This window comes from Ambystoma mexicanum, chromosome 13, assembly GCF_040938575.1.
Source record: "Ambystoma mexicanum isolate Mex_15411 chromosome 13, UKY_AmexF1_1, whole genome shotgun sequence".
Lineage (NCBI taxonomy): Eukaryota > Metazoa > Chordata > Amphibia > Caudata > Ambystomatidae > Ambystoma > Ambystoma mexicanum.
Window position 1 is genome coordinate 37,665,801 of NC_090938.1, and position 26,773 is coordinate 37,692,573.

A 26,773-nucleotide genomic window follows, 5' to 3' on the forward strand; every position below is an offset into this window, starting at 1 on the left:
CCAAGTCCCATGGAAGGTTTGAGGCTGTTCGAGGCATTGATTAGCCAGTTGGATGGAGAGATAAAGTTACTTGCCTGTAACAGCCGTTCTTCCTCTTGGACACCCAGCTAGTAGGAGACCCTCCCAGTCTCATGGAAGGTTTGAGGCTTCATGGAAAGGATAATGTTACTTGGCTGTAGCAGCTGTTCCTCCTCTTCGACACCCAGCTAGTAGGAGACCCTCCCAGTCTCATGGAAGGTTTGAGCCTTCATGGAAAGGATAAAGTTACTTGCCTCTAGCAGCTGTTCCTCCTCTTGGACACCTAGCTAGAAGGGGACTCTCCCAATCTTATGGAAGGTTTCAGGCTGTTCGAGCCCCTGATTTGCCCGTTGGGTGGAGAGATAAAGTTACTTGCCTGTAACAGCCGTTCTTCCTCTTGGACACCCAGCTAGTAGGAGACCCTCCCAGTCTCATGGAAGGTTTGAGGCTTCATGGAAAGGATAACGTTACTTGCCTCTAGCAGCTGTTCCTCCTCTTGGACACCTAGCTAGAAGGGGACTCTCCCAATCTTATGGAAGGTTTCAGGCTGTTCGAGCCACTGATTTGCCCGTTGGGTGGAGAGATAAAGTTACTTGCCTGTAACAGGCGTTCCCCCTCTTGGGCACCCAGCTAGTAGGGGGCCCTCCCAGTCTCATGAAAGGTTTCAGGTTGTTGGAGCCCCTGATTAGCCCGTTGGATGGAGAGATAAAGGCACTTGCCTGTAGCAGCTGTTCCTCCTCTTGGACACCTAGCTAGTAGGGGACCCTCCCAGTCTCATGGAAGGTTTGAGGCTTCATGGAAAGGATAAAGTTACTTGCCTCTAGCAGCTGTTCCTCCTCTTGGACACCTAGCTAGTAGGAGACCCTCCCAGTCTCATGGAAGGTTTCAGGTTGTTGGAGCCCCTGATTAGCCCGTTGGATGGAGAGATAAAGGCACTTGCTTGTAACCCTCGTTCAGCATCACGGATGCAGCTCCTATTCGCAAGCACTGGAATGCTGTCCACACTTAGCATTCGGTGCCCCTTGGGCTGCTGCCCGCAGGACGCGCGCCTGCCTGGGAGCGCTCTGCCAGGGCCACCTCATCTGTATGCCAGGCAGCATCCCTGCTTGGTGCCAGCGCCATGGCAACGCCATGCTCCCTAAACAGCTAGGTTTGTGCTGCGAGTGCAAACAGCGTTAGGCAATTTAATTAAGGAGCCAGCCATGGAGAAGGGGTGTCAGTGAGGGGCGTGTTTATGAAATTCCTGTGCATGGAGGGGGCGCCGCGCTGTCCGGACGGGGCAGATGGATGAGCAGAGAAGCGGAGAGGCAGGGGGGTGCGGGGAGGGGGGCTGAGTTCGGAGGGGACTAAATGAAGAGGGAAGGGAGGCAAGCCCTGCCCAGCCTCAGAGTCTAGAGTCGGCTCCTCCTCAGACATGGGATTCATCAGACTCTGCCATGGTTTGATTCAGTGCAGTGCGGAATATAGTGCTTGGAAACGCTTGCTGACGTGTACTCACAGACACACAAAACAATCCCATACAGTCACACACCAAAACAACAGCAACCGCAGACCAACTGGAAGCAAAGCCAACACGCAGTGACCTTTTCTTCCAAACAGAAGGTACCAACAGCACAGCATAGCAGGGCTAACCCCGACCATGGACCCCTACATAGTAACAGTAATTCCTAGTATCCCACACTTTGTTCACATCCAATGAGCTGAGACAGAGACCTTCTGAAAGTTGGAAACATGTTACACTTTATTGGAAACATATGGTTGCATTGTTAGAGTCCTCCTATCGCCCCGCTCAGGTCCTACGAATGCCTGGCCCAACACATAGTCCTTTCTGGGTGGCTCCGGCCAATCCCACCTTACAAAGTCCCATGTCCAAAACCCTGCTGCCTGGGCTGGAATAAAAACTAGGCTCTCTCAGCCCAGGCTATTTTTGCGCCCCCGCGGGACCAGCCATTTCGGCCGGACCCCGTGCGAACGGGCCCTGCGCCCCCTCAGAGGAGGCAAGTCCACGGAGGGGTGTTCAGAGGGGCGGCCTGCTATGCCAGCTGCCCCTCTAGCGCCCACTGCATGGGGTCTATTGCACCCTCCCTGTCGGCCCCAATATGTAACCCTCCCCAACAATTCTTCCTTTAAAGTCTTCCCGAGCACCTGGAGACCATGAAAATGGCAGTCACGCGGTATACATCACAACAACACAACACCAAATGCAGACGCAGTGCGAGGTGCAATTGGATTTAGCAAACAACTGTAGAACAGGCAGCAGTAGCAGGGCAAGCGTCCCTCACACAGAGGCAGAAACAGAAAACCACACTTCCACTGTCCCTCGCCCAACATGTGCAGCGAGGTGGCGTCGGGGCAAGCTTCCCTCACAAGTCAAAAGGTAGAGCACGGACAGAAGCAGAGCAAGCTTCCCTTACACACAGAGAGCAGGTACAGAACAAGCAGCAGTAGCAGGGCAGGCGTCCCTCACACAGAGGCAGAAACTCTCTCTCTCTCTCTCATCTGTGTTTTTGTACTAAGAATGTTGTGGGGTTTCTCACGGTTCCCTGTTTTATACAAACACGGGGCGAGGAAACCACAAATAAAACCTTTCCAGAGTCTCACAACTTTTGACTCTGGGGGGAGTTTACACCGCTGAACATTTCATGGAATTCGCAAAACACGAGCGAAGGAAGAAGCAACAAAACAGCAAATCTCATTAATATATAAAAATCGGGAAAGTGCTCAGCCACAGTCTTCACTATTGTCTGGGGGGGGACACCAGACAGGAGGCATGGAAGGGGCCAACAGATCGCAGAGGGGCTTAACATACATCAAGCCCATGCATTCAGGGATCAACACCACACACACACACAGACCCACCTGCAGCTTCTACAAGATAAGAGGGTCGTTACAGAAATACTCAAGGGAGGCGAGGTAAGCACTCGGGAGCTACTCATGACTGCACTGCAGCAAAGCAGGGTCCCCACCCACGAGTGCTGCCGCGGTTATGGCCTGCGCTAAATCCAGGTATATGACATGCGTGACACAAAGAACACACTCTTGCGCGAGTAAAGGGGGCGCCAAACAGCACAGCTCGAGGAACAAGAAAACCCTGGAGAACGCAAAATCCCGGAGAAACAGGATTTTCAGTGGCGGCTGGTGAGTTTGAAAGCTGGTGGAGTGTAAATTTCCCAGGGGGAATTTTTGAGCAAGCGTGCGCAGTGCGTGGGCCCACACCACCCAAGGGAGGTGCGGGGGGGGGGTTCTCCCCCTGCGAAAAGTTTGGGAAAATGTCCTCCAAAATGTACACCGAAATATGACAAAAGCACTAGGTTTTACATACTAATGGTGGTACATTATTCGCACGTGTGCAAGTGCGATGGTGTATGTTACAGCAGCTTGTATTGAGAACAGCTTGTACTATGGTGTATGCATAAAGAAATTCATCATTATATAGTCAGTAATGATGGAAACATATGTTTGTCATGCTGTTACTGGCATTCATATGCGTTCATCCTCTTACTAAGGTGGAAACTAAGCTAAAATATGACTTTAGTTTTTGACCACTTAATTAATGCAACTTTTGTCCTACCTCTTTCTGGGGCTTTAAATGTGCCATTTGCGCATTAAAACATTAATTTGCTGCAGCCCTTCAGGCACCCAATTTATCAATTTATAAGCACTCTGCGTGTCCTTCGCCGAAGTCCTGTTAAAAACAGCATTGGCAAAGCCACTGAGGTCCTGTTCAAACACAAGTTGTGCCTCGTGCACTAGAGTCTCCCACCGCCCTTCACCCGCTTCACACTGCGCAACCTATTGATGTCACGTGCCAGCACAAACACACGCATGTGCAGAGGCCGGTTTTGTCGCCGTGGCCTCCGCTCCTGGTCCGTGCGCAGCACGGGGCGCATTCCTGGAGCATGCATTTATTTTTTACCTGGCCGAATAAATAACAAATCATGTTGTTTTGCCCCTGAATGTTAGAGAAACTGGAAACCCAGGCCGACGATTTACTAAGAAAAGAGTTGTATTGGAATTGGGAAATCAACCATCCCGTACAACCCCAGCACACACGTTGCTGCTGCATGAGTCCAGCCGGAGCCAGGGCCCCGGCCTCTGTGCCTCCGCTCTGCTCACCTTCCAGGCACTGAAGTGCCAGCAGACAGTAGTCACCGCCCCACCAGCATGCTGGGGTGTACAGGTTGGGCCACCAGCCCAGTAACAAAAGGGACACAGACTTCTGGGCGCCCAACCTGACAGAAGGTGACAGCAGGCAGTCCCTGCCCCTGACACCCCCACACCAAAGGCCCCGCTCCCACCCGAATGGATGGGGGACAAAGGGCCGCTGATGCTTCAAAGGGGGTTGCCTGCCCTCAGGCCACTTCTGGCCTCTAGCTGAGGGGGGCAGGTAGCCCCCAGTCTTCTTTCCCCTGCTGTCCCCAGCACTTGCAGGAGCAGTGCCATCACTGTCCTCACAGCAAGAGAAAGACACTCATTAACATTGGCGCTTAGCTGGAGTGTCGTTGAGGACAGGAGCCCAGGCGGATTCAGCAGAACGTGTCCTGCTAGGGATTGACTTCCCCCCAACCCCACAGGCTTCACCGCGGCACGGAACGAACTCAGCAATAAAGGTACTAAGTAACTGCTTCTGGGAGCAGGACGGCGCAGAGCCACCATCAGGGGAGGCGCAGATCTCCTGAATACTGTACTAACGGGGGGAGAACAGTAAGCGCATTGGCTTAAATAACGGTGCCACAGAAGTGTAAGCTGTCTGGCCAGACCACGTGGTGTGTACACACAGCAAACCATATATGTACATCAACTGGTGTATAAACACGGTAAGCCACATAGGTACAACAGGCCAAACCAAGCAATACATAGGTCAAACTAAATGATGCATGTACAAGCCAAACCAACTGATGGTATACACATGACCGTTCCAGGTAGATGTTTAATATCAGAGATGTGTGCCCGCCTCTATCCCGCGCTGCTTCAGCCCGACCATGTGAGCCACCCCTGCCCATTTCTTCCAATCTAAAAAAAAAATATATATATATATATATATATTTGTATACATTTCATGCTGGCCTCTCACGGCCCCCCAGGCATGCCCCACAGTTTGAATACCGCTGAACCAGAGGTCAAGCAAAGTGGAGCGCGTGCAGGCTGGCTTCAAGAGATCACTAACCACCTGCCACAGATGGGGTCAGTGCCAGCACTTGAGAGCCACGGGTGGCCTGTTCTCGCCACCCACTGTGGCCCGCAGGTTCCAGGGTTGGAGTTGCACCTAGCCTACAGGCGTTCCTGGAAATGTAGGCACCAGAGTAAAAGGCACACACGCGGTCACCATCCGGAATAAATCCAGTTGCAAAGAGAATTCCGAATTGCAATCCAAGACGTTCCAGACCACTAAAGCCACATGCCCCAAGAAAGCGGGAGGAAGACTTTTCACTGACCACATGAACATACACACTGACAGCAAGAGAGGGACCTCTCACTGACCACAGAAATACACACACCAACAGCCCAACAGCAAAAGACCACTCATTGACGGACAAACATACACACCGACAGCAGGAAACCTCTCAGTGACCAAATAAATATAATCACTGTCAGCTGGCGACGGACCTGTCACTGACCACAGAAACATGCACTCTGGCAGCTGGGCACGGACCTCTCACTGACCACAGAAACATACACATCAACAGTAGGAGAGGACCTTTCACTGACCACAGAAACATACACGACAACAGTAGGAGAGGAACCACTGACTGACCACAAAACCCACACACTGTCAGCAAGAGAGGGGCCTCTCTTTGACACCAGAAACATACACACTGACAGCAGCAGAGCGACCTCTCTCTGACCACAGAAACATACATATTAACAGCGGCAGAGGGACCGCTCACTGACCCCAGAAAAAAACACACCAACAGCAGGAGACCTTTCTCTGACCACACAAAACATACGTACAGCAGGTGAGTGACCTCTCACTGACCACAGAAACATACACACTGACAGCAGGAGAGGGCCCTCTCTCTGACCACAGAAACATACATATTAACAGCGGCAGAGGGACCGCTCACTGACCACAGAAAAAAACACACCAACAGCAGGAGACCTTTCTCTGACCACACAAAACATACGCACAGCAGGTGAGTGACCTCTCACTGACCATAAAACAGACACATCGACAGGAGGAGAGGGACCTCTCACTGACCTCAAAAACATACACACTGACAGCAGCAGAGGGACCTCTCTCTGACCACAGAAACATACACACTGACAGCAGGAGAGGGACCTCTCACTGACCACAGAAACATACACACTAACAGCAGGATGGGGAGCACTCAGTGACCAAAAACACACATAGCGACAGCAGGAGAGAGACTTCTCACTGACCACAAAAACATACACACCGATAGGAGGAGAATAACCTCTCACTGACCACCGAAAAATACACACAAACAGCAGAAGACCTCTCACTATCCAACAACAATACACACTGACAGCAGGAGAGGAACCTCTCACTGATCACAAAACAGACACACCGATAGGAGGAGAGGGACCTCTCACTGACCTAAAAAAAACATACACACCGACAGCAGGAGACAGACCTTACTCTGGCCAGAGCATGATACACACTAACAGCAGTAGAGGGACCTCTCACTGACCTCAAAAACATACACACTGACATCTACAGAGTGCCCTCTCACTGACCACAGAAACATACACACCGACCGCAGGAGAGAAAGCTCTCACTGACCACAGAAGGATACACACAAAGAAGGTGAGGGACCATTCACTGATCACAGAGACATACTGACCGCAGAAGCATAAGTACCAGTGCCACGAGGCCTGAGGGCTGCTGTGCAATTTATACATGTTAATAAATTAATAAATAAACGTATCCACGTTCTGAATACTCACAAGGCATAGTGGGTTTGTCCTTCGTTCCTTGTGTTGTGTAATGTATTTCACTCCCTGGTTCCCTCCCCTCGCCCAGAAACGGTGTTTTACTTGCCGTATAAGCGCCTATCAAACGAATAAATAAATAAATAAATAAATAAACAAGGGTGGGGCATGTGCTGAGCATGGGTAAGGGGTGCAGCTGGCCGCAGCCACACGAAGGGCGGTGCTGGAAGCATCTCACACACGCTGTGCTTGGTAGGGGCCCCTTGTTCGACAGGCTTGGAGTGCGGGTACTGGGCACACGGCGCGTGTCCTGCAGCAGACTCCCATCCCACTCCAGGGGGGTGCAGTCAGTTGCTGATGGGGTGCTCTTCGCTAAGACCCCGGTGCTACACTACAGTGGAAAGGAAGTGCGGTGTTGCAGGGTGCGCTTTGCGCGGCACTGCTTGCTTGCAGTGCTGGCGTACACTGCACAGCCCACCCGGGGCTCTGCAGCACTCCCAGAAGAACACAGACGCCCGAAAGGGTGCCCTTCTACTACAACTCTCGCTTGCACGTGCAGTGTAATTCTAAAAAGAAATAGCACCCTGTTATTGGAAAAGGGTGTGTCGTGGGTCCGGCCGTGCGGACGCTGCAGTGCCTGCAGGGGGCGCACGAGCGCACCTTGATTCCATGCGAAGCAGCGTTCGTGTTTTTTCGCCTGTGGACTGCACCCACATATTGCAAGTTATTAATGAACACCCCAGGAGATGTTGCAGCACTGGCAACAGCACAGCGGAGACACTGCATCTGATGAGAGAGACACACGCACGCACGCACGCACGAACCTAGGAGCACAGTAACAGCCGCGCAGCGGGGGCCACACTTTGGACGGCAGTTAATTGCGCCCACAATTAACATATTTTACGGCCACGTGCGCACATTCCGCCATCACGGCCTCTCTCTGCCAGAAGAAACATAGCGGTGGAGGCGGTCCCGGGGCCCCTCAACCACCGCCCCTCCTGCAGAGGGCCGCAGCTCTTACCCGCGGGGTGCAAAGCGCACGGCACGCCCCTGCTGTTGCTAGGGACTCTGTGCACGTAACTAGGGTGCACGCATAGTGTTATGTGTTCTCCCCTTGCAGGAAATGCAGCAACATCCAGGGCAGGGCCAGGTGACGCCTTATCAAGAAGGGCCCCGAAAGAGCAGGGAGAGACTCCGGGAGTGCTACCCGCAGTTTAGCATATCGGGTAAGAAGTGCCCGCCCTCAGACCCGTTTCCTGGGGCGAGCGAAGCGGGCAAATGCCCGGCCAGCACACCCAATTAGCTCCGGGGGGCGGGGGTGGGTGCAGGAAGGGGCCCAGCCAGACTGCTGCCTCTGAGCAGCAGGGAAAAAAGGGAAGCTTCCCTTTGTGAGAAACAAGGGCATGCATATTGTGCAGCAGCATCTCCGACGCTCTGGAGCCACCCTCCCCACACCCCACCCCCAGTGTCCAGCTTCTGCTCTTTGTGTTGGCATAGCCTTTAAAGTGGGGGGATTTTATAAGCGATGGCTCATTTAACAAGCCATTGTTTTTACACCACAGGGATGAGAACTGAACATGGGGCATTTGTATTCTGACGGCCAGCTCAAAGCATCAGTTGGTTGGCCAAATGTATGCATTCTTCCAAGAGAATTAGAGTGCTGCACAGAAATTTTGTTCAACTTTGTTTGTTATTGTCATGTCTTTTTTTTGACACCTCAAAGCTTCTTTTATATTACTTTTTAGTTATTCTAGTGGCTGCTTTGGGACATGGACTAAATGTATCCGCTCAGCCTCAAAGAACTTTTAATTTTCTTAACACGCCAACCACTGCCCAGCGCGCACCCCAGATGGCTCCTCAATGTGACTTGGCACCTTGATTAGTAAAGCAGGGTTCATTTTGTGTCACCGTGCAGACTGCAGTCCATGGCAAGTCAATGCCATGATATGTGTGCAGCAATGTTTTGTGTGCTGCACAAGTCACCACGCTGTGGTTGATGGCGTCTATGTTGCGTGCCTCTATATGACAGCACATTTGCCTGTTTTTGTCTGATGTATCCCATGTCCATACAATAACACACAAGCACATTTTTGTGTAAGTGCTGGGACAATTTTGCCATATGGTGCCCACACTTAAACATATAAAGTAGTCAAAGAAGTTGCCTCAAGTTGTACATCGAAAAAACTACAGGGAGATCCCAAGAATCCACTCTTAAGTGAACTCCTACCTTGAATTTGGGAGAAACTGAACTTTTAAAGTATAGAGAAGGTAGGAGAATGAAATGTCAACAGCTACTCACTTTCTCAAAAATTCATTCAAAAATATAAACTGTATTATAGGTTATTTGATAAAAAAAAACTCTCATAAGTGAGAGAGACATACTACATATAAAATTCATCTTCAGACACTCTAAAATAGACACAAATATAACAATGACACAAATATTTCAGACACAATTATTCTAAAAAATAGAAATGTGCGTTAATACAACCATTTAAATTTTCAATTTTTAACCTTTGCTATGAATCCTTCACTGTTTTAGGTTTTCGATCTTCATGGATCTTTAAATGTTTTAATACAATCTGATTTTACTATTAGATTGCCAACTCAACATGTTTCAGTCCTCTATAACAAGTAATGGGACTTTCTTCAGGAGTAGTCATAAACAATAAATAGACTAATCAAGCAAGTGGTCTGTGATCTTCTCTGGATGAAGAATTTTTCATTTAAAAAAAGTTTTTTTTTGTTGTTGAAGTAGCTGTTGACAAAACCAAAACAAACAGAATCAGTATTTCCGTTATTGTTCTGGCAACACTCATTATAGCGTTAAAGGAAGGATCAGAATAGATTAATTACCTGTCCGTCCCAGTGTAGGTGCTCCCTTGATAAGTAGAAAAAGCCCACATTAATTGGGCATTTTTTCTTTTTTCTTGTTTTCTGCTTTCAGGTAGTTAGTGTTTTTCCTTCAATTCCTGTGGTTTAAATCATCAAATAAGGGAGTCGTTAGATTATTGTTTCCTCTATTGGTCAGAGCACATAGTAATGGACGATCTCGATATACAGATCATGGCATGTCTAAGGGGATGTAACCTCATTATTTAAATGGATTCTGTGTTGATTATCCATACGGTATAGCTCTGCCCCATTATATTTTCATCCGGTTATTTTGACATAGTAAGGGAAAATGACGCCTACCTTTAGACAGGGATCGTGAAAACTAGATCCAGGTCCCAACCAGGCGATTATTCCTCGTAGCAGGGTGTAATGAATGCACAAGACCTCTGGTCTTCAGTCTTAGTGTGGGTGCAGGATCAGTATCACAACTAGGGGATAATAAAAATGAAAGATTAAAAATTAGTAAGCCGATAGATATTGAGGCCTTAGTGGGGAATGATGACTAGGTTGTTATTCAAGAGAACGCTGTTTTACCTTTAAGTTGATGCGGGGCTCGTGTATGGATATCCGCGTGTGCATTCTTTCGTAGCGCTAACGATCCTTGTTCTGCACAGAAGGTATAAATCCTTACTCGTATTCTGGCAGCTGCCGCTGGGGTGTACACCCATGTTTATAGAAACCATCACTGGAAAACACCGGAAAAACTCCTGTTGCGGCCGCCATCTTTGGTGTGTCATTTCGGTGTAGTCCGAAATTCTTCTTTGGCTTAATTGTCCTTCTTTTGTGTTGATAGCATTATTCCGCTCCTTCTATGTATAGAGGGTTATTTTGGAGGCTGATGCATGGACTGTGTCTTTTCATTTTGTATTTTTTATGCAAATGTTCATGGATGGTTTCTTGGATTTAAGTAACATTTGTACATAATTCAGACCTTCTGCCATTCAATGGACTCATTGAGCCCTTTCTTATCACTCTGTGTTAAAAAAATGAGTCTTTGTTCTTTTTGAAGTAAAATTCTACTTCTAGTGTAGTAATCGTAGCCTCATACCATCAGGAGTATGGTCCATTTAAAATACTCAAAACCATGTTTAGCTTCAGTAAAGTGTTTCACTAAAGGTGCATTAGGTGTTTTATTCTTCACGCAGCTTTTGTGTTCCTGCATTCTTACTTTTACTTTTCTGTTTGTTTTTCCTATATATTGTTTATTACAGGGACAGGCAATCATGTATATGACATACTCCGAGTTACAGTTTGTCAACTGTTTTTGCTGCCACAAGTTAGGTAGTCCAATATTTACTTCCTTGGTCTTTTGTGTTAATTTACACATCATGCAGCTTCCGCATGGTTAATGTCCTACAATTGGGTTGAGACCCCAAGTTTGAGTCAAACTTGTCACTTTTGTTGTACTGACCTTTAGTTTACTGCTGCTTACTCTATTTCCTATCAGCGCTGATTTTTTATATGCAAACATGGGGGTGGGTACTGCAGAATTTCCCTTTTCAAAACTTTTCCACTGTTTCTTCACTATTTGGTTGATCTTGAGGTTCAGATTAGTGAATGTGTTGACACATACCAGACGATCACTAGCCGATTGTTTGTTCTTATCTTCTAGGAGGGCGTCACGGTTATTATTGAACGCTCTCTTAGCGGATTTTTTCACCAGCTTTCTGGGGTATCCTCTCTGTCTCAATTTGGTCGTAAGGTTTTTAGCTTCCGCTTCAAATGCTGGTTTTTGACTGCTGTTCCTTTTGAGGTGCAGAAAATGGCTGTATGGTAAGTTATCCCTTAGATGTTTCACGTGATGACTCTCGTAGTGTAAGAGGGAGTTTTTTTGGTGGGTTTATGAAAAGGTTTAACAAGTAGACAGCCTTCTTCATGGAATATGGTAAGGTCTAAAAAATCAATTGAGTGTTTTTGGATGTTAATGGTAAACTGAAGATGTCGATTGCAATTATTGAGCCAGTTTAGAAACTCTTCTGCTTTTTCGGCTGTGCCTGTCCATACCATCAGCACGTCATCAATATATCTTGCCCACAATTGAATGTGTCTTTCAAAAGGATTTGGCTTGTAGATAAATAGTTTTTTCCAAAAATTCCACAAATAAATTTGCTAGGCTAGAGGCCATAGTGGCTCCCATTGCCATGCCTTCGATCTGCTGAAAGAAGGTGCCTTGGATTTCGAAATAGTTACGTGTAAGTGCTAATTCTATGCACCAGAGTATAAATGAACTTGGTACCGGGTCCATATCTAATCTGTTGAGTAGGATTTCATTTACGATTTCTAGTGTGGCTTGTTACGGGATATTTGTGTAAAGTGAATCTATGTTAAGTCCTATTAGGTAGGAATTCTCGGGGTTGTACACTGAATTTTCATATTTTTTTATCACGTCTTTAGTATCTTTTAAATATGATTTCATCTTGACCACGTAACCCTTTAGGTAGTGGTCGGAAAATTTCGAAAGGGGCTCTAGAATTGAGTTAATCCCTGATACTATAGGCCTATCTGGGGGGGCTCACTAGGGATTTGTGAATTTTTGGTAGGCAATAAAATGTTGGTAGGGTAGGTTCCGGATTGTTCAGGAACGCCCATTCTTGCTTGCTGATTCAGTTCCTTTCTAGAGCCTTTGTGGTTTTCAGCTCAATGAAGTGTTGCAGGTCTTAAGTAGGATCCGTACTTAGTCTCTTGTAATAGTCTTCATTGTCCAAATGCTTTAAACATTCTTCGATGTCGTCTTTCTTCTTCAGCATCATGATAGCACGGCCTTTATCAGCTTTCTTGATAATAATTGTGTCATGTGTTGCTAGTGATTCCATTGCTAATCTTTCTTGTGTCGTTAAATTATGATACATGGGTATATTTTGTTTTTCAAGCTTAGTTACTTCTGCCAGGACTTTTTTCTCGAATATTATCGATTCTGGTGAGTAAGCGTAAGTAGGTGGACAAAAAGTAGACGGATTCCTCAGGCCTGAGTGATTCACTGTGTTAGGGTCTTTAGGTGTGTCGGGCTGCGTCGCAAAAAAATCTTTGTGTCTAATTTTTCTCATGGATTAAAAAAATTCAGTGCAAAACAAAAAAGGGTCATGTTTATTGGAGAATACAAAACCTAAACCTTTCTCCAGTAGTTGTTTTTCCGTATTGGTAGGTTCATAAGTGGATAAATTGACTAAAGGTTGTTGCCGCTCCGCAGGTATCTCTGGTCTCCGTTCCAATTGTCCCTGTTGGGGCCTTTGTATAAAAAAGGCCTTGTATTTTGGTTGGGGTTTTTTGGTTGGGGTTCCCTCTTTTTTGTCTATAATTGGGATTCCCTCTGCCTCTGTTAGTGGAGTTGCTGGGAAGACCTGTGCCTGAGTTATCTGGATCACTGGCAACAAAAACAGTTGACAAACTGTAACTCGGAGTATGTCATATACATGATTACCTGTCCCTGTAATAAACAATATGTAGGAAAAACAAACAGAAAAGTAAAAGCCAGAATGCAGGAACACAAAAGCTGCGTGAAGAATAAAACACCTAATGCACCTTTAGTGAAACCCTTTACTGAAGCTAAACATGGTTTTGACTATTTTAAATGGACCATACTCCTGATGGTGCAAGGCTACGATCACTACACTAGAAGTAGATTTTTACTTGAAAAAGAACAAAGACTCATTTTTTTAACACAGAGCGATAAGAAAGGGCTCAATGAGTCCATTGAATGGCTGAAGGTCTGAATTATGTACAAATGTTACTTAAATCCAAGAAACCATCCATGAACATTTGCATAAAAAATACAAAATGAAAAGACACAGTCCATGCATCAACCTCCAAAATAACCCTCTATACATAGAAGGAGCGGAATAATGCTATCAACACAAAAGAAGGACAATTAAGCCAAAGAAGAATTTCGGACTACACCGAAATGACACACCAAAGATGGCGGCCGCAACAGGAGTTTTTCCGGTGATGGTTTCTATAAACATGGATGTACACCCCAGCGGCAGCTGCCAGAATACGAGTAAGGATTTATACCTTATGTGCAGAACAAGGAATGTTAGCGCTACGAAAAATGCGCACGCGGATATCAATACACGAGCCCCGCATCAACTTAAAGGTAAAACAGCGTTCTCTTGAATAACAACCTAGTCATCATTCCCCACTAAGGCCTCAATATCTATCGGCTTACTAATTTTTAATCTTTCATTTTTATTATCCCCTAGTTGAGATACTGATCCTGCACCCACACTAAGACTGAAGACCAGAGGTCTTGTGCATTCATTACACCCCGCTACGAGGAATAATCGCCCGGTTGGGACCTGGATCTAGTTTTCACGATCCCTGTCTAAAGGTAGGCGACATTTTCCCTTAATACGTTCAAATAACCGGACGAAAATACAATGGGGCAGAGCTATACCGTATGGATAATAAACACAGAATCCATTTAAATAACGAGGTTACCTCCCCTTAGACATGCCATGATCTGTACATCGAGATTGTCCATTACTATGAGCTCTGACGAATAGAGGAAAGAATAATCTAACGACTCCCTAATTTGATGATTTAAACCACAGGAATTGAAGGAAAAACACTAATTACCTGGAAGAAGAAAAAAAGAAAAAAGAAAAAATGCCCAATTAATGTGGACTTTTTCTAGTTATCAAGGGAGCACTTACACTGGGACGGACAGGTAATTAATCTATTCTGATCCTTCCTTTAACACTATAATTAGTGTTGCCAGAACAATAACGGAAATACTGTTTCTGTTTTTTTTGGTTTTGTCAACAGCTACTCCAACAACAAAAAAACCCTTTTTTTAAATTAAAGATTCTTCATCCAGAGAAGATCACAGACCACTTGCTTGATTACTCTATTTATTGTTTATGACTACTCCTGAAGAAAGTCCCATTACTTGTTATAGAGGACTGAAACATGTTGAGTTGGCAATCTAATAGTAAAATCAGATTGTATTAAAACATTAAGAGATCCATGAAGATCGAAAACCTAAAACATTGAAGGATTCATAGCAAAGGTTAAAAATTGAAAATTTTAATGGTTGTATTAACACACATTTCTATTTTTTAGAATAATTGTGTCTGAAATATTTGTGTCATTGTTATATTTGTGTATATTTTAGAGTGTCTGAAGATTAATTTTATATGTAGTACGTCTCTCTCACTTATGAGAGTTTTTTTTATCAAATAACCTATAATAAAGTTTATATTTTTTAATGAATTTTTGAGAAAGTGAGTAGCTGTTGACATTTCATTCTCCTACCTTATCTATACTTTAAAAGTCAAGTTATGCATCCACAAGACCCAACGTCCTTTTTACACTGCCACACTGCCATGATATATTACACAGCACAAGCAAGTCAGGGATCTCCTTCCCTTACAATGAATGTGGCGCACAATACAAATGCTTTTTATTTCTACAATAGAGATTCGTTGTTTAAGGAGACCTCCAACCCATCTCGCACACAACATCCACGAGCACCCCGTGTCACAATGTACTAGGAACCATGCGGTGTATTATCAATAAATATTTTATCAATTTCTTATTTTAGGTAAAATGTGAACAAATACATTACAGCAGCCACCAATGTTGTTGCAACCCAAATGCAAATGCTTCTAGAAAACAACCAGGTTAAAATATACTGTGATACTGCTTCCTTTTTTAATGACAAAGCAAGACAAAAACAATTAAACTCAAAATGATTGCATGGAGGTTAAGCACTCCCCCTGCGACACTCAAGCCCCAAACATCAATTGTACTTGATTAATATGAATGGAAGGCAGTGGCAGGGAGTAGGAATACAGGGGACACATCCATTTTGGGGTGGTGCCCACAGACACAAGATGGGGAACCAGCAAAGAAGGGGACATTTCGTTTTAGAGTGCAATGAGAAAATGGGTTTTTAATGATTTAACACATCTGCTAGGGACAGAATAAAGGGAATTTGTTTGCTTACACTTAGGAGACATGCAGGGTTTTAGAGAAGGCTTGTCAGCACACCAGGGAAAAGGATACAGAGTAGGAACATTGGTTTTTAGGAGATTCAACACATGGGTGATAATGGAAAAGAAAAATGCTAATGGGAATTCGTTTTCACTGATGCTGACAGTGACAGGCAGCTTGTGGAAATGGGGTAGCTTACAATACGAAAATCGTTTTCTAGTTAAAATGACAGGTAAATAACAGGTAGGCTCTAGGCAAAAGAATAGCTCACAAAAAGCAAAATCGTTTTTGGAATAGAAGCACAGAGCGAAGGGAAAATACATTTGCAAATGGACATTCATTTTGTAGGGCACAATTTAAACACAGGGATACATTCGTTTTTCCGCTCACACTGGGATTCCTTCTTTTGGGCAGCACTTTTATAACTTATAACAATTCACAATGCACTAGGAAGAGATAGTTAGTTTCGAATTCCAACTATCCCAAACCCGTGAAATAAATGGGGAAATTAATTGATTTACTGAGATCTACAAAGGCAAATGGGGATTCTTCAATGGGAAAATGACTACAAGGCACAGACAAATAACAGATTTTTCAACAGAAAAATGATTTAAATGAACAGACAAATAACAGAATTTTCAACAGGAAAATGATTTAAATAGGCAAATGAAAAAAGGGTTTTTTCAATGGGGAATCGCTATGGCAATGCTGAAAAGGATAGGGCGTATGAAATCTATGGCTTGGGATATTGATACTTACAGGAGAGGGCTAAATGGGGCCTCACTGCTGGGGCAGCCGGGGGAGGGGGGTCAGACAAGGATTCTCTCTGTCCTCCAAAGGGGCCTCAAGTCAGCTACTACAGCTCCTGGCTCCACTGCAAGATTTAGGCCTCACTGTGCTAGGATGCTTCCAGATTTTGGCAGCGGCACACCTCAAGATTTAGTAGGGAGAGTTGTGATTTGAGGTGGAGTTACCTAATTATAGGGTAAGTGACCTCACATATGTGTCATAGTTCTCGCATAAGGGATAGGGCACTGTTCAAAAGTCTACTGCCATCCGTGGGCTGATAGGTCCAGAAAAAGGGAGGAGTGTTTTGGGAAATGAAAGGAGGGGACCTATCCATCATCTCCCTTGGACAGGGGTCTGGGTCTGGTTTTTGAATATGGAGATCTCACTGCAAGACAAATGTCCTTAATCTCCATATTTTGTCACATATGAAGGCATTTTTAACCACTATATTTTTCAGTGAATCACATAAGCTTTGCCAGGTGTCAGTGCGAACTACTGGTGAGAAGATACCATTTTTTTCTCATTTACTCCCAAACTATATTAATGAAAAATATGGCGCTCGGTGGCCGGAATATGGATCACATCTTACATATTTTCTCTAATTTTTATGGTTCTCACATTCATACAGAGGGTCACATTAAGTTTTCTTCATAACCTTTGGTATGTTGGTGTCACCAGAATCATTTTTTTGGTTGACCAGAAGCGCCTGTCCAACACCTTTTCAGAAATCTTAACATGAATATGGTGCGACAGATATTACCAATTTTATGCGACAAAACGCATGTCTCCCATTTTTCACAATGAGAGTGAAACTAATCATTGACCCTGACCCCCTCCCTTGGAATGGGTCTGTTCCTGGCTGTGATGTCAGGGGGGGGGTCTGGTGTGTAGATTAGCTCCTTGCTTCAAGGGCTCTTTGCTAGCTAAGGCAAGTTTTTATTGTCCTAAGTGGTTTGGATTATAAACTGCTGGAGAGTCAGGCCGACATCCCCATGCCAACAAGCTTTGGAATCTAGTTTCACATTTGCCAGCAAAGAGAAACGAAACCAATATTATACCTACCTCCCATTTCACACTTTCACATACAATTCTTGGACATGCCCACAATTTTAACATGTAAACCCTTGCAAAGTAGTTCCCTGCACACAGCGGTTTCAGAAGGGCAACATAATTATATATTTAGAGACTTTAGTTGTACATCTGGATGCTCAGAATGTCATTTGAAAGCCACAATTTAAAGGTCACTTTGTGAAGTTTCAGCCGTGAAAAAGCTTTCATTTTCAGTAGAAGTTTAACCTAGTTCAGGCTCCCAACATGATAGAAGCCAAACTCTTATGTTGAAAGTTCTGCACACATTTTGATGAGCCTGTCTTTAGTTGAAAGGGAAAAACGGATTTACCGATTTGCTTTAATATTTCTGCCGGAATGCAATTTGCTTCACTGCAACTGTAGGTCACAATGCTGTCATACCATTTAGGGTTCTCAGGACTGTGGTTTCTGCACCTGTGACTTCAGTTATCCCACAATTTAGCAACATTTGCCATGAGACTTTCCCTTATGTAATGCAATTAGTCCTGATAACTGACTCTGGCCATCTTATGTCTTATATTCAGGGGTCATTTTACCACACAACACCATGATTTTCGCTAGCTGCAGGCCAGCACTGATAAGAAATTGATATGATATGGCAATTATAACATGCATATACACGAGTGTTTCAAGGCGCAATTCTAATGCCAGCTCTGTTAGATAAAGCATGGGCCTTCTCTTTTTGCAGATATAACCCCTGAGGTCTGCGTAATGGTGAGGAGGTAGTGGCTGAGAAACTGTAGAGCCTTTACCATGCAGTAGAAGCTTTGTTACAGGCTTTGTTTAAAACGCTTCATCAGCTTATCACTGGTCAGGCTAAAGTTTGTAAGAAGTACAATCCTTTCTGTGTATTGAGCAGACCCAGCCCCTCCTCATCTAAAAGTCTCCAGGAAACAAGAAGCAAAAGAGCCCTTGTACCCCATTTGAGCAGCTGATGTTGCAGCCATGTTATACTCTCATTCAAAAACGTAAGCTGTCTGAATGAGTATGTATGGTTCATGGTTACAAACATTTTAATGTTAGGGTGTGTTTTGTGAAAAGTGATGTGAGCACCAAGCCATGTGTCTGTTATGTATTTAAAAATTCACGCATACGAACAGAACGTCTGCAACACAGGACCAGTTGTCAGTGGGCCCTCAGTCCCTGGCAGGCTGGTTACACCTTAGTGTGCCAGTATGGACAGTGTGCCAGTATGGTACTCAGGCAAGGCCTTCCTAAGACCAGGTGGCAGAAGAACCATTTACTTGGGCAGCAACAGCTGTGCATTCACATTAGAATTCTTCCGTAAAGTACTTGAATTACAATGTAATGAGACAAGCTTAATTTGTATGGCAAATCAAAGATTTGGAGGACGGGCTTTGTCGCGCGACACCGGGGTGTAGTTTGGGAGTGACGTATGCTATCGGGGGGGGGGGCGCATTCTAGAGTTTTGTCTTGGCATCAAGTTGGCTAGAAACTACCCTGCCTGCCTCCACTCTGGGGAGTGGAAGTGACTTGTTTAATTTTATGCGGCACACATCACCCACACCCCAAAAGTACCTGCCGTAGCCGTGTGGGGCTGGACTGGCCTGTAGTGAGCCAGTCACATGTCAGACTTGTGTCTTTAAAAGGCCAGTGCTACTCGGGGAGTAGTTCACATGCCAAGCTTCACCCCCTGAAAGGCCTTTGGGACAGAGGCACAGACTATCACATCATACTTGGATGGCTGACAAGCAAGATGGGCTGGAACAGGATCAGTCACAAGTGTTTCTCTGCAAGAGCGATGCAAAGGGGGCAGAATCGTTTCTTATGTTAATCTATTGGAAAATCACAATCAAGTATGTTCCGCCTGATTTGGGCAATGCTTCGCTGGGACTGGTACAGCGTTAAGACCTTCAATGCCAGCTGGGAACCAGGGTCTATCAGTTCATCAAATGATGTTTTTTCAGAGGTCTGAGACCTTTGGGACTGCAAATGTTTTGGACTATAACTCCCATCAGCCCTAGGCAGCATAGTCAATGGTGATCGGTCAAGGGAGTCGTAGTCCAATCCATCTGGGTACAGGTGGTCGACTATGCCCTGCGGTATTTGGTGGTCTAAAGTCAAATCCGGGGGGTATTACAGCGGCTGCCCCACTTAGATGCCATGGGCAGAGCTTTTGCCAAAGGACTACTGAAAATACTGCTAGAGCGGGGGCAATCAAGGGGCAGTGAAGCTGCCTGCTTCAATGGATAGTTCTGCCCCCAGTGCTGGTTATTAATTTATTTGTGGGTGAGCAACCTTTACTCTTGCAGGTGGGTCGCTCGCTCTTTCCCACCCAAGCTGGGATCCGCTGGAGCGCCTCATCCAATGTACGTCGTATGCTGACGCCACTGTGATCTTGGTCCCTCGGCCATCAAAGGCGAGTAGATGCGCAACTTGCTTAATGCAGAGAGAACCTCCCGGGTTCAAACAATGAATACAAGAAATGAGATATAAAGACTTTAGTGCTGCTATTCCCCCCCCCCCCGCACCCCACCACCCGCCAGATGGGGCTCCTGAAGGTGCCGTCAATAAAGGAAAGACCCTTATAGGTCGCTAATGAGAGTTAACCCTTTCACTTGGGGGACGTCAATGCTTTCCTATTGAAATTAGGATGTATATGTTTTATATTTAAACTGTGAAAGCGCAGTGAAAAGGCCCTGCCGCCCCCCCCCCGCCCCCCGAACCTACCCACTCCCCGCCGAAGGCTATTTGAGAATGGTGGTAAGTTTGGCTCGGAATGGTCTACGCTCACCGGCTCGCAAATTGGCTGTCTTGAAGCCAAGCTCCTTTGTAAATTAGCTTCCCCTCTCCCCCACCGGATGTGGCGCACGCAAAACGTTGATTACTGTTCAGTACACATGCTCTTTGGGGTGCGGGGCACCTTATCTTTTCCTGGGCTAGTGTAGGGCGAGTGTGCAAGGACTTGCTAATGCCGGGAGATGAGTTACAAATGATAACAATCTGTCTGTCCATTTCTCTCCTAAGAAGGACGGGACGATAGTTTGAACAGAAGCCATTCATTGCAAATGGCCCCATGTGTCATTGCCCGGGCTTCTGTGTGTAGCTGGATTTTGTGATGACAATGTACCACACCTAGGGTGTGTGAGATACATGTTTATGCAGGAAGGGACCGGGGTAGCAGAAGTGACATCACATCACCCTTGACCTCTGATGACATCACAGGAAGTGATATCATGGGAAGTGATGGCACGCAAGCTTTCACCCCTTGACAAAACAGGAAGTGGCATCACATAGCATTGTTCCTCAGTACACGAAGCAAAATATGGTTACGATATCACTATAATATGATGTACATTTCATACAAGAATGGATCACCATGATCAGTGTTAGTATCGTGTATAGGCCCGTATCACCAAATTACTGTGAATGCAAACAGACGTGCAACACAACACCCTGCACTATTGTGCATCACTCGGGCTAAACTGTACACAGACAGAGCATCTCGAAGAGCACTAAACCCCAAAGCACAGACATCCAGTGCCTGCCAAGTGTCTGGGCACAGACGTGAAAAGCAACTGAGCAACAAAAGTCTAGCAACAGATAGTACGGAGTACTCTGCAACAGACAGCGCAGCGTACTCTGCAACAGATAGTACTGAGTACTCTGCAACAGATAGCACTGAGTACTCTGCAACAGATAGCACTGCGTACTCTGCAACAGATAGTGCTGAGTACTCTGCAACAGATAGCACTGTGTACTCTGCAACAGACAGTACTGAGTACTCTGCAACAGATAGCACAGCATACTCTGCAACAGATAGCACAGAGGACTCTGCAACAGACAGCACAGAGTACTCTGCAACAGATAGCACAGCATACTCTGCAACAGATAGCACACAGTATTCTGCAACAGATAGCACACAGTATTCTGCAACAGATAGCACAGAGGACTCTGCAACAGACAGCACAGAGTACTCTGCAACAGATAGCACACCATACTCTGCAACAGACAGCACAGAGTACTCTGCAACAGATAGTACTGAGTACTCTGCAACAGATACCACTGCATACTCTGCAACAGATAGTACTGAGTACTCTGCAACATATAGCACACAGTACTCTGCAACAGACAGCACAGAGTACTCTGCAACAGACAGCACAGCGTACTCTGCAACAGATAGTACTGAGTACTCTGCAACAGATAGCACTGCGTACTCTGCAACAGATAATACTGAGTACTCTGCAACAGATAGCACAGCATACTCTGCAACAGATAGCACAGCGTACTCTGAAACAGATACAACACAATATCCTGGAACGGATAGCGCAGAGGACTCTGCAACAGATAGAACACAATATCCTGCAACAGATAGCACAGAGGGCTCTGCGACCAATAGCACAGCATACTCTGCAACAGACAGCACACAGTACTTTGCAACAGATAGCACAGTGTACTTTGCAACAGATAGCACACAGTACTCTGCAACAGACAGCACAGAGTACTCTGCAACAGACAGCACAGAGTACTCTGCAACAGACAGCACAGAGTACTCTGCAACAGATAGTACTGAGTACTCTGCAACAGATAGCACTGCGTACTCTGCAACAGATAGTACTGAGTACTCTGCAACAGATAGCAAAGCATACTCTGCAACAGATATCACACAGTATTCTGCAACAGATAGCACAGAGGACTCTGCAACACATAGCACAGATGGCTCTGCAACCAATAGCACAGCATACTCTGCAACAGACAGCACAGAGTACTCTGCAACAGATAGCACAGCATACTCTGAAACAGATAGTACTGAGTACTCTGCAACAGATAGCACAGCGTACTCTGCAACAGACAGCACAGAGTACTCTGCAACAGATAGTACTGAGTACTCTGCAACAGATAGCACAACGTACTCTGCAACAGATAGCACACAGTATTCTCCAACAGATAGCACAGAGGACTCTGCAACAGATAGCACAGCATACTCTGAAACAGATAGTACTGAGTATTCTGCAACAGATAGCACAGAGGACTCTGCAACAGATAGCACAGCATACTCTGCAACAGATAATGCTGAGTACTCTGCAACAGATAGAACACAGTATTCTGTAACAGATAGCACAAAGGACTCTGCAACAGATAGCACAGTGTACTCTGCAACAGATAGCACACAGTACTCTGCAACAGACAGCACAGAGTACTCTGCAACGGACCGCACAGAGTACTCTGCAACAGATAGCACAGATGGCTCTGCAACAGATAGCACAGCGTACTCTGCAGCAGACAGCACAGAGTACTCTGCTACAGACAGCCCAGAGTACTCTGCAACAGATAGCACAGCGCACTCTGCAACAGACAGCAAGTACTCTGCAACAGATAGCACAGAGGGCTCTGCAACAGATAGCACAGCATACTCTGCAGCAGACAGCACAGAGTACTCTGCTACAGACAGCTCAGCGTACTCTGCAACAGATAGCACACCATACTCTGCAACAGATAGCACAGATAACTCTGCAACAGATAGCACAGCAGACTCTGCAACAAATAGCCCATAGTACTCTGAAACCAACCAATAGCATGGAGTACTCTGCAACAGATAGCACAGAGGTCTTTGCAACAGATAGCACAGCATACTCTGCAACAGATAGCACTGAGTACCCTGAAACAGATGGTACAGAGTACTCTGCAACAGATAGTACAGAGTACTCTGCAACAGATAGTACCAAGTACTCTGCAACAGATAGTACCAAGTACTCTGCAACAGATAGCACAGAGTACTCTGAAACTGATGGTACAGAGTACTCTGCAACAGATAGTACAGAGTACTCTGAAACAGATAGTACCGAGTACTCTGCAACAGATAGCACAGAGTACTCTGAAACTGATGGTACAGAGTACTCTGCAACAGATAGTACCGAGTACTCTGTAACAGATAGTATAGAGTATTCTGCAACAGATAGCACAGAGTATTCTGTAATAGATAGCACAAAGTACTCTGAAACAGATAGCACAGAGTACTCTGCAACGGACAGCGCAGAGTACTCTGCATCAGACAACACAGAGTACTCTGCAACAGAGAGTACAGAGTATCCTACAACCGATAGCACAGAGTACTCTGCACCAGATAACACAGCGGACTCTGCAGCAGATAGCACAGTGTACTCTGCAACAGATAGCCCCGAGTCCTCTGCAACAGACAGTACAGAGTATTCTACAACCGATAGAACAGAGTACTCTGCAACAGACAGCACAGAGTAGTCTGCACCAGATAGCACAGAGGACTCTGCAATAGATAGTACAGGGTACTCTGCAACCGATAGCACAGAGTACTCTGCAACAGATTGTACCGAGTACCATGAAACAGATAGTACAGAGTACTCTGCAACAGATGGTACCGAGTACTCTGCAACAGATAGCACAGAGTGCTCTGAAACTGATGGTACAGAGTACTCTGCAACAGATAGTACCGAGTACTCTGTAACAGATAGTAAAGAGTACTCTGCAACAGATTGTACCGAGTACCATGAAACAGATAGTACAGAGTACTCTGCAACAGATGGTACCGAGTACTCTGCAACAGATAGCACAGAGTGCTCTGAAACTGATGGTACAGAGTACTCTGCAACAGATAGTACCGAGTACTCTGTAACAGATAGTATAGAGTACTCTGCAACAGATAGCACAGAGCACTCTGCACCAGATAGCACAGCGGACTCTGCAGCAGATAGCACAGTGTACTCTGCAACAGATAGCCCCGAGTACTCTGCAACAGACAGTACAGAGTATTCTACAACCGATAGCACAGAGTACTCTGCAACAGACAGCACAGAGTAGTCTGCACCAGATAGCACAGAGGACTCTGCAATAGATAGTACAGGGTACTCTGCAACCGATAGCACAGAGTACTCTGCAACAGATGGTACTGAGTACCCTGAAACAGATAGTACAGAGTACTCTGCAACAGATAGTACAGAGTACTCTGCAACAGATGGTACCGAGTACTCTGCAACAGATAGCACAGAGTGCTCTGAAACTGATGGTACAGAGTACTCTGCAACAGATAGTACCGAGTACTCTGTAACAGATAGTATAGAGTACTCTGCAACAGATAGCACAGAGTACTCTGCAACAGACAGCACAGAGTACTCTGCATCAGATAGCACAGAGGACTCTGCAACAGATAGCACAGAGTACTCTGCAACAGATAGCACCGAGGACTCTGCAACAGATAGCACAGAAGACTCTGCAACAGATAGCACAGAGTACTCTGCAACATATAGCACTGAGTACTCTGCAACAGACAGTACAGCCTATTCTGCAACAGACAGTACCGCATACTCTGCAACAGACAGTACAGAGTACTTTGCAACAGATAGCACAGAGTACTCTGCAACAGACAGCACAGATTTCTCTGCACCAGATAGCACAGAGGACTCTGCAACAGATAGCACAGCATACTCTGCAGCAGATAGCACAACTTACTCTGCAACATATAGCCCAGTGTACTCTGCAACAGACAGTACAGAGTATTCTACAACCGATAGCACAGAGTACTCTGCAACAGACAGCACAGAGTACTCTGCACCAAATAGCACAGAGGACTCTGCAACAGATAGCACAGAGTACTTTGCAACAGATAGCACCGAGGACTCTGCAACAGATAGCACAGAAGACTCTGCAACCGATAGCACAGAGTACTCTGCAACAGATTGTACCGAGTACCATGAAACAGATAGTACAGAGTACTCTGCAACAGATAGTACAGAGTACTCTGCAACAGATGGTACCGAGTACTCTGCAACAGATAGCACAGAGTGCTCTGAAACTGATGGTACAGAGTACTCTGCAACAGATAGTACCGAGTACTCTGTAACAGATAGTATAGAGTACTCTGCAACAGATAGCACAGAGTACTCTGCACCAGATAGCACAGCGGACTCTGCAGCAGATAGCACAGTGTACTCTGCAACAGATAGCCCCGAGTACTCTGCAACAGACAGTACAGAGTATTCTACAACCGATAGCACAGAGTACTCTGCAACAGACAGCACAGAGTAGTCTGCACCAGATAGCACAGAGGACTCTGCAATAGATAGTACAGGGTACTCTGCAACCGATAGCACAGAGTACTCTGCAACAGATGGTACCGAGTACCCTGAAACAGATAGTACAGAGTACTCTGCAACAGATAGTACAGAGTACTCTGCAACAGATGGTACCGAGTACTCTGCAACAGATAGCACAGAGTGCTCTGAAACTGATGGTACAGAGTACTCTGCAACAGATAGTACCGAGTACTCTGTAACAGATAGTATAGAGTACTCTGCAACAGATAGCACAGAGTACTCTGCAACAGACAGCACAGAGTACTCTGCATCAGATAGCACAGAGGACTCTGCAACAGATAGCACAGAGTACTCTGCAACAGATAGCACCGAGGACTCTGCAACAGATAGCACAGAAGACTCTGCAACAGATAGCACAGAGTACTCTGCAACATATAGCACTGAGTACTCTGCAACAGACAGTACAGCCTATTCTGCAACAGACAGTACCGCATACTCTGCAACAGACAGTACAGAGTACTTTGCAACAGATAGCACAGAGTACTCTGCAACAGACAGCACAGATTTCTCTGCACCAGATAGCACAGAGGACTCTGCAACAGATAGCACAGCATACTCTGCAGCAGATAGCACAGCATACTCTGCAACATATAGCCCAGTGTACTCTGCAACAGACAGTACAGAGTATTCTACAACCGATAGCACAGAGTACTCTGCAACAGACAGCACAGAGTACTCTGCACCAAATAGCACAGAGGACTCTGCAACAGATAGCACAGAGTACTTTGCAACAGATAGCACCGAGGACGCTGCAACAGATAGCACAGAAGACTCTGCAACAGATAGCACAGAGTACTCTGCAACAGACAGCACAGAGTACTCTGCAACAGATAGTACTGAGTACTCTGCAACAGATAGCACAGCGTACTCTGCAACAGATAGCACACAGTATTCTCCAACAGATAGCACAGAAGACTCTGCAACAGATAGCACAGAGTACGCTGAAACAGATAGCACAGAGTACTCTGCACCAGATAGCACACCATACTCTGCAACAGATAGCACAGATAACTCTGCAACAGATAGCACAGCAGACTCTGCAACAAATAGCCCATAGTACTCTGAAACCA

At 45.7% G+C, this 26,773-nt stretch overlaps 2 protein-coding genes across 3 annotated transcripts in view; one reads left to right on the forward strand and one right to left on the reverse strand.

Annotated features, from left to right (window-relative positions):
• Positions 1-26,773, reverse strand: part of LRRN2 (leucine rich repeat neuronal 2) — a 408,631-nt gene that overhangs the window by 200,317 nt on the left and 181,541 nt on the right. The window contains exon 1 of one of the 2 annotated variants that reach the window (XM_069633118.1): positions 9,769-9,857. The exons of the other annotated variant lie outside the window; for it this stretch is intronic. The gene's annotated coding sequence lies outside the window, so the exon portion shown is untranslated. Of the gene's footprint in view, positions 1-9,768; positions 9,858-26,773 lie in introns of those variants that run through there. 2 annotated transcript variants of the gene reach the window in all.
• LOC138520178 (pneumococcal serine-rich repeat protein-like) lies at positions 23,155-26,760 on the forward strand. The gene is made up of 4 exons (XM_069632655.1): positions 23,155-23,807; positions 23,898-24,383; positions 24,474-25,607; positions 25,698-26,760. Exons 1-4 carry the CDS (start codon positions 23,155-23,157, stop codon positions 26,758-26,760), a joined length of 3,336 nt encoding a protein of 1,111 aa, XP_069488756.1.

Bases quoted from the DNA above. Each gene is read 5' to 3' on its own strand.
- LOC138520178 (XM_069632655.1), top strand. From the start codon at position 23,155: ATGGAGTACTCTGCAACAGATAGCACAGAGGTCTTTGCAACAGATAGC. The intron at 23,808-23,897 runs GTACTCTGCAAC...TGCAACCGATAG, and splicing joins TCTACAACCGATAGAACAGA to CACAGAGTACTCTGCAACAG. The intron at 24,384-24,473 runs GTACTCTGCAAC...TGCAACCGATAG, and splicing joins TCTACAACCGATAGCACAGA to CACAGAGTACTCTGCAACAG.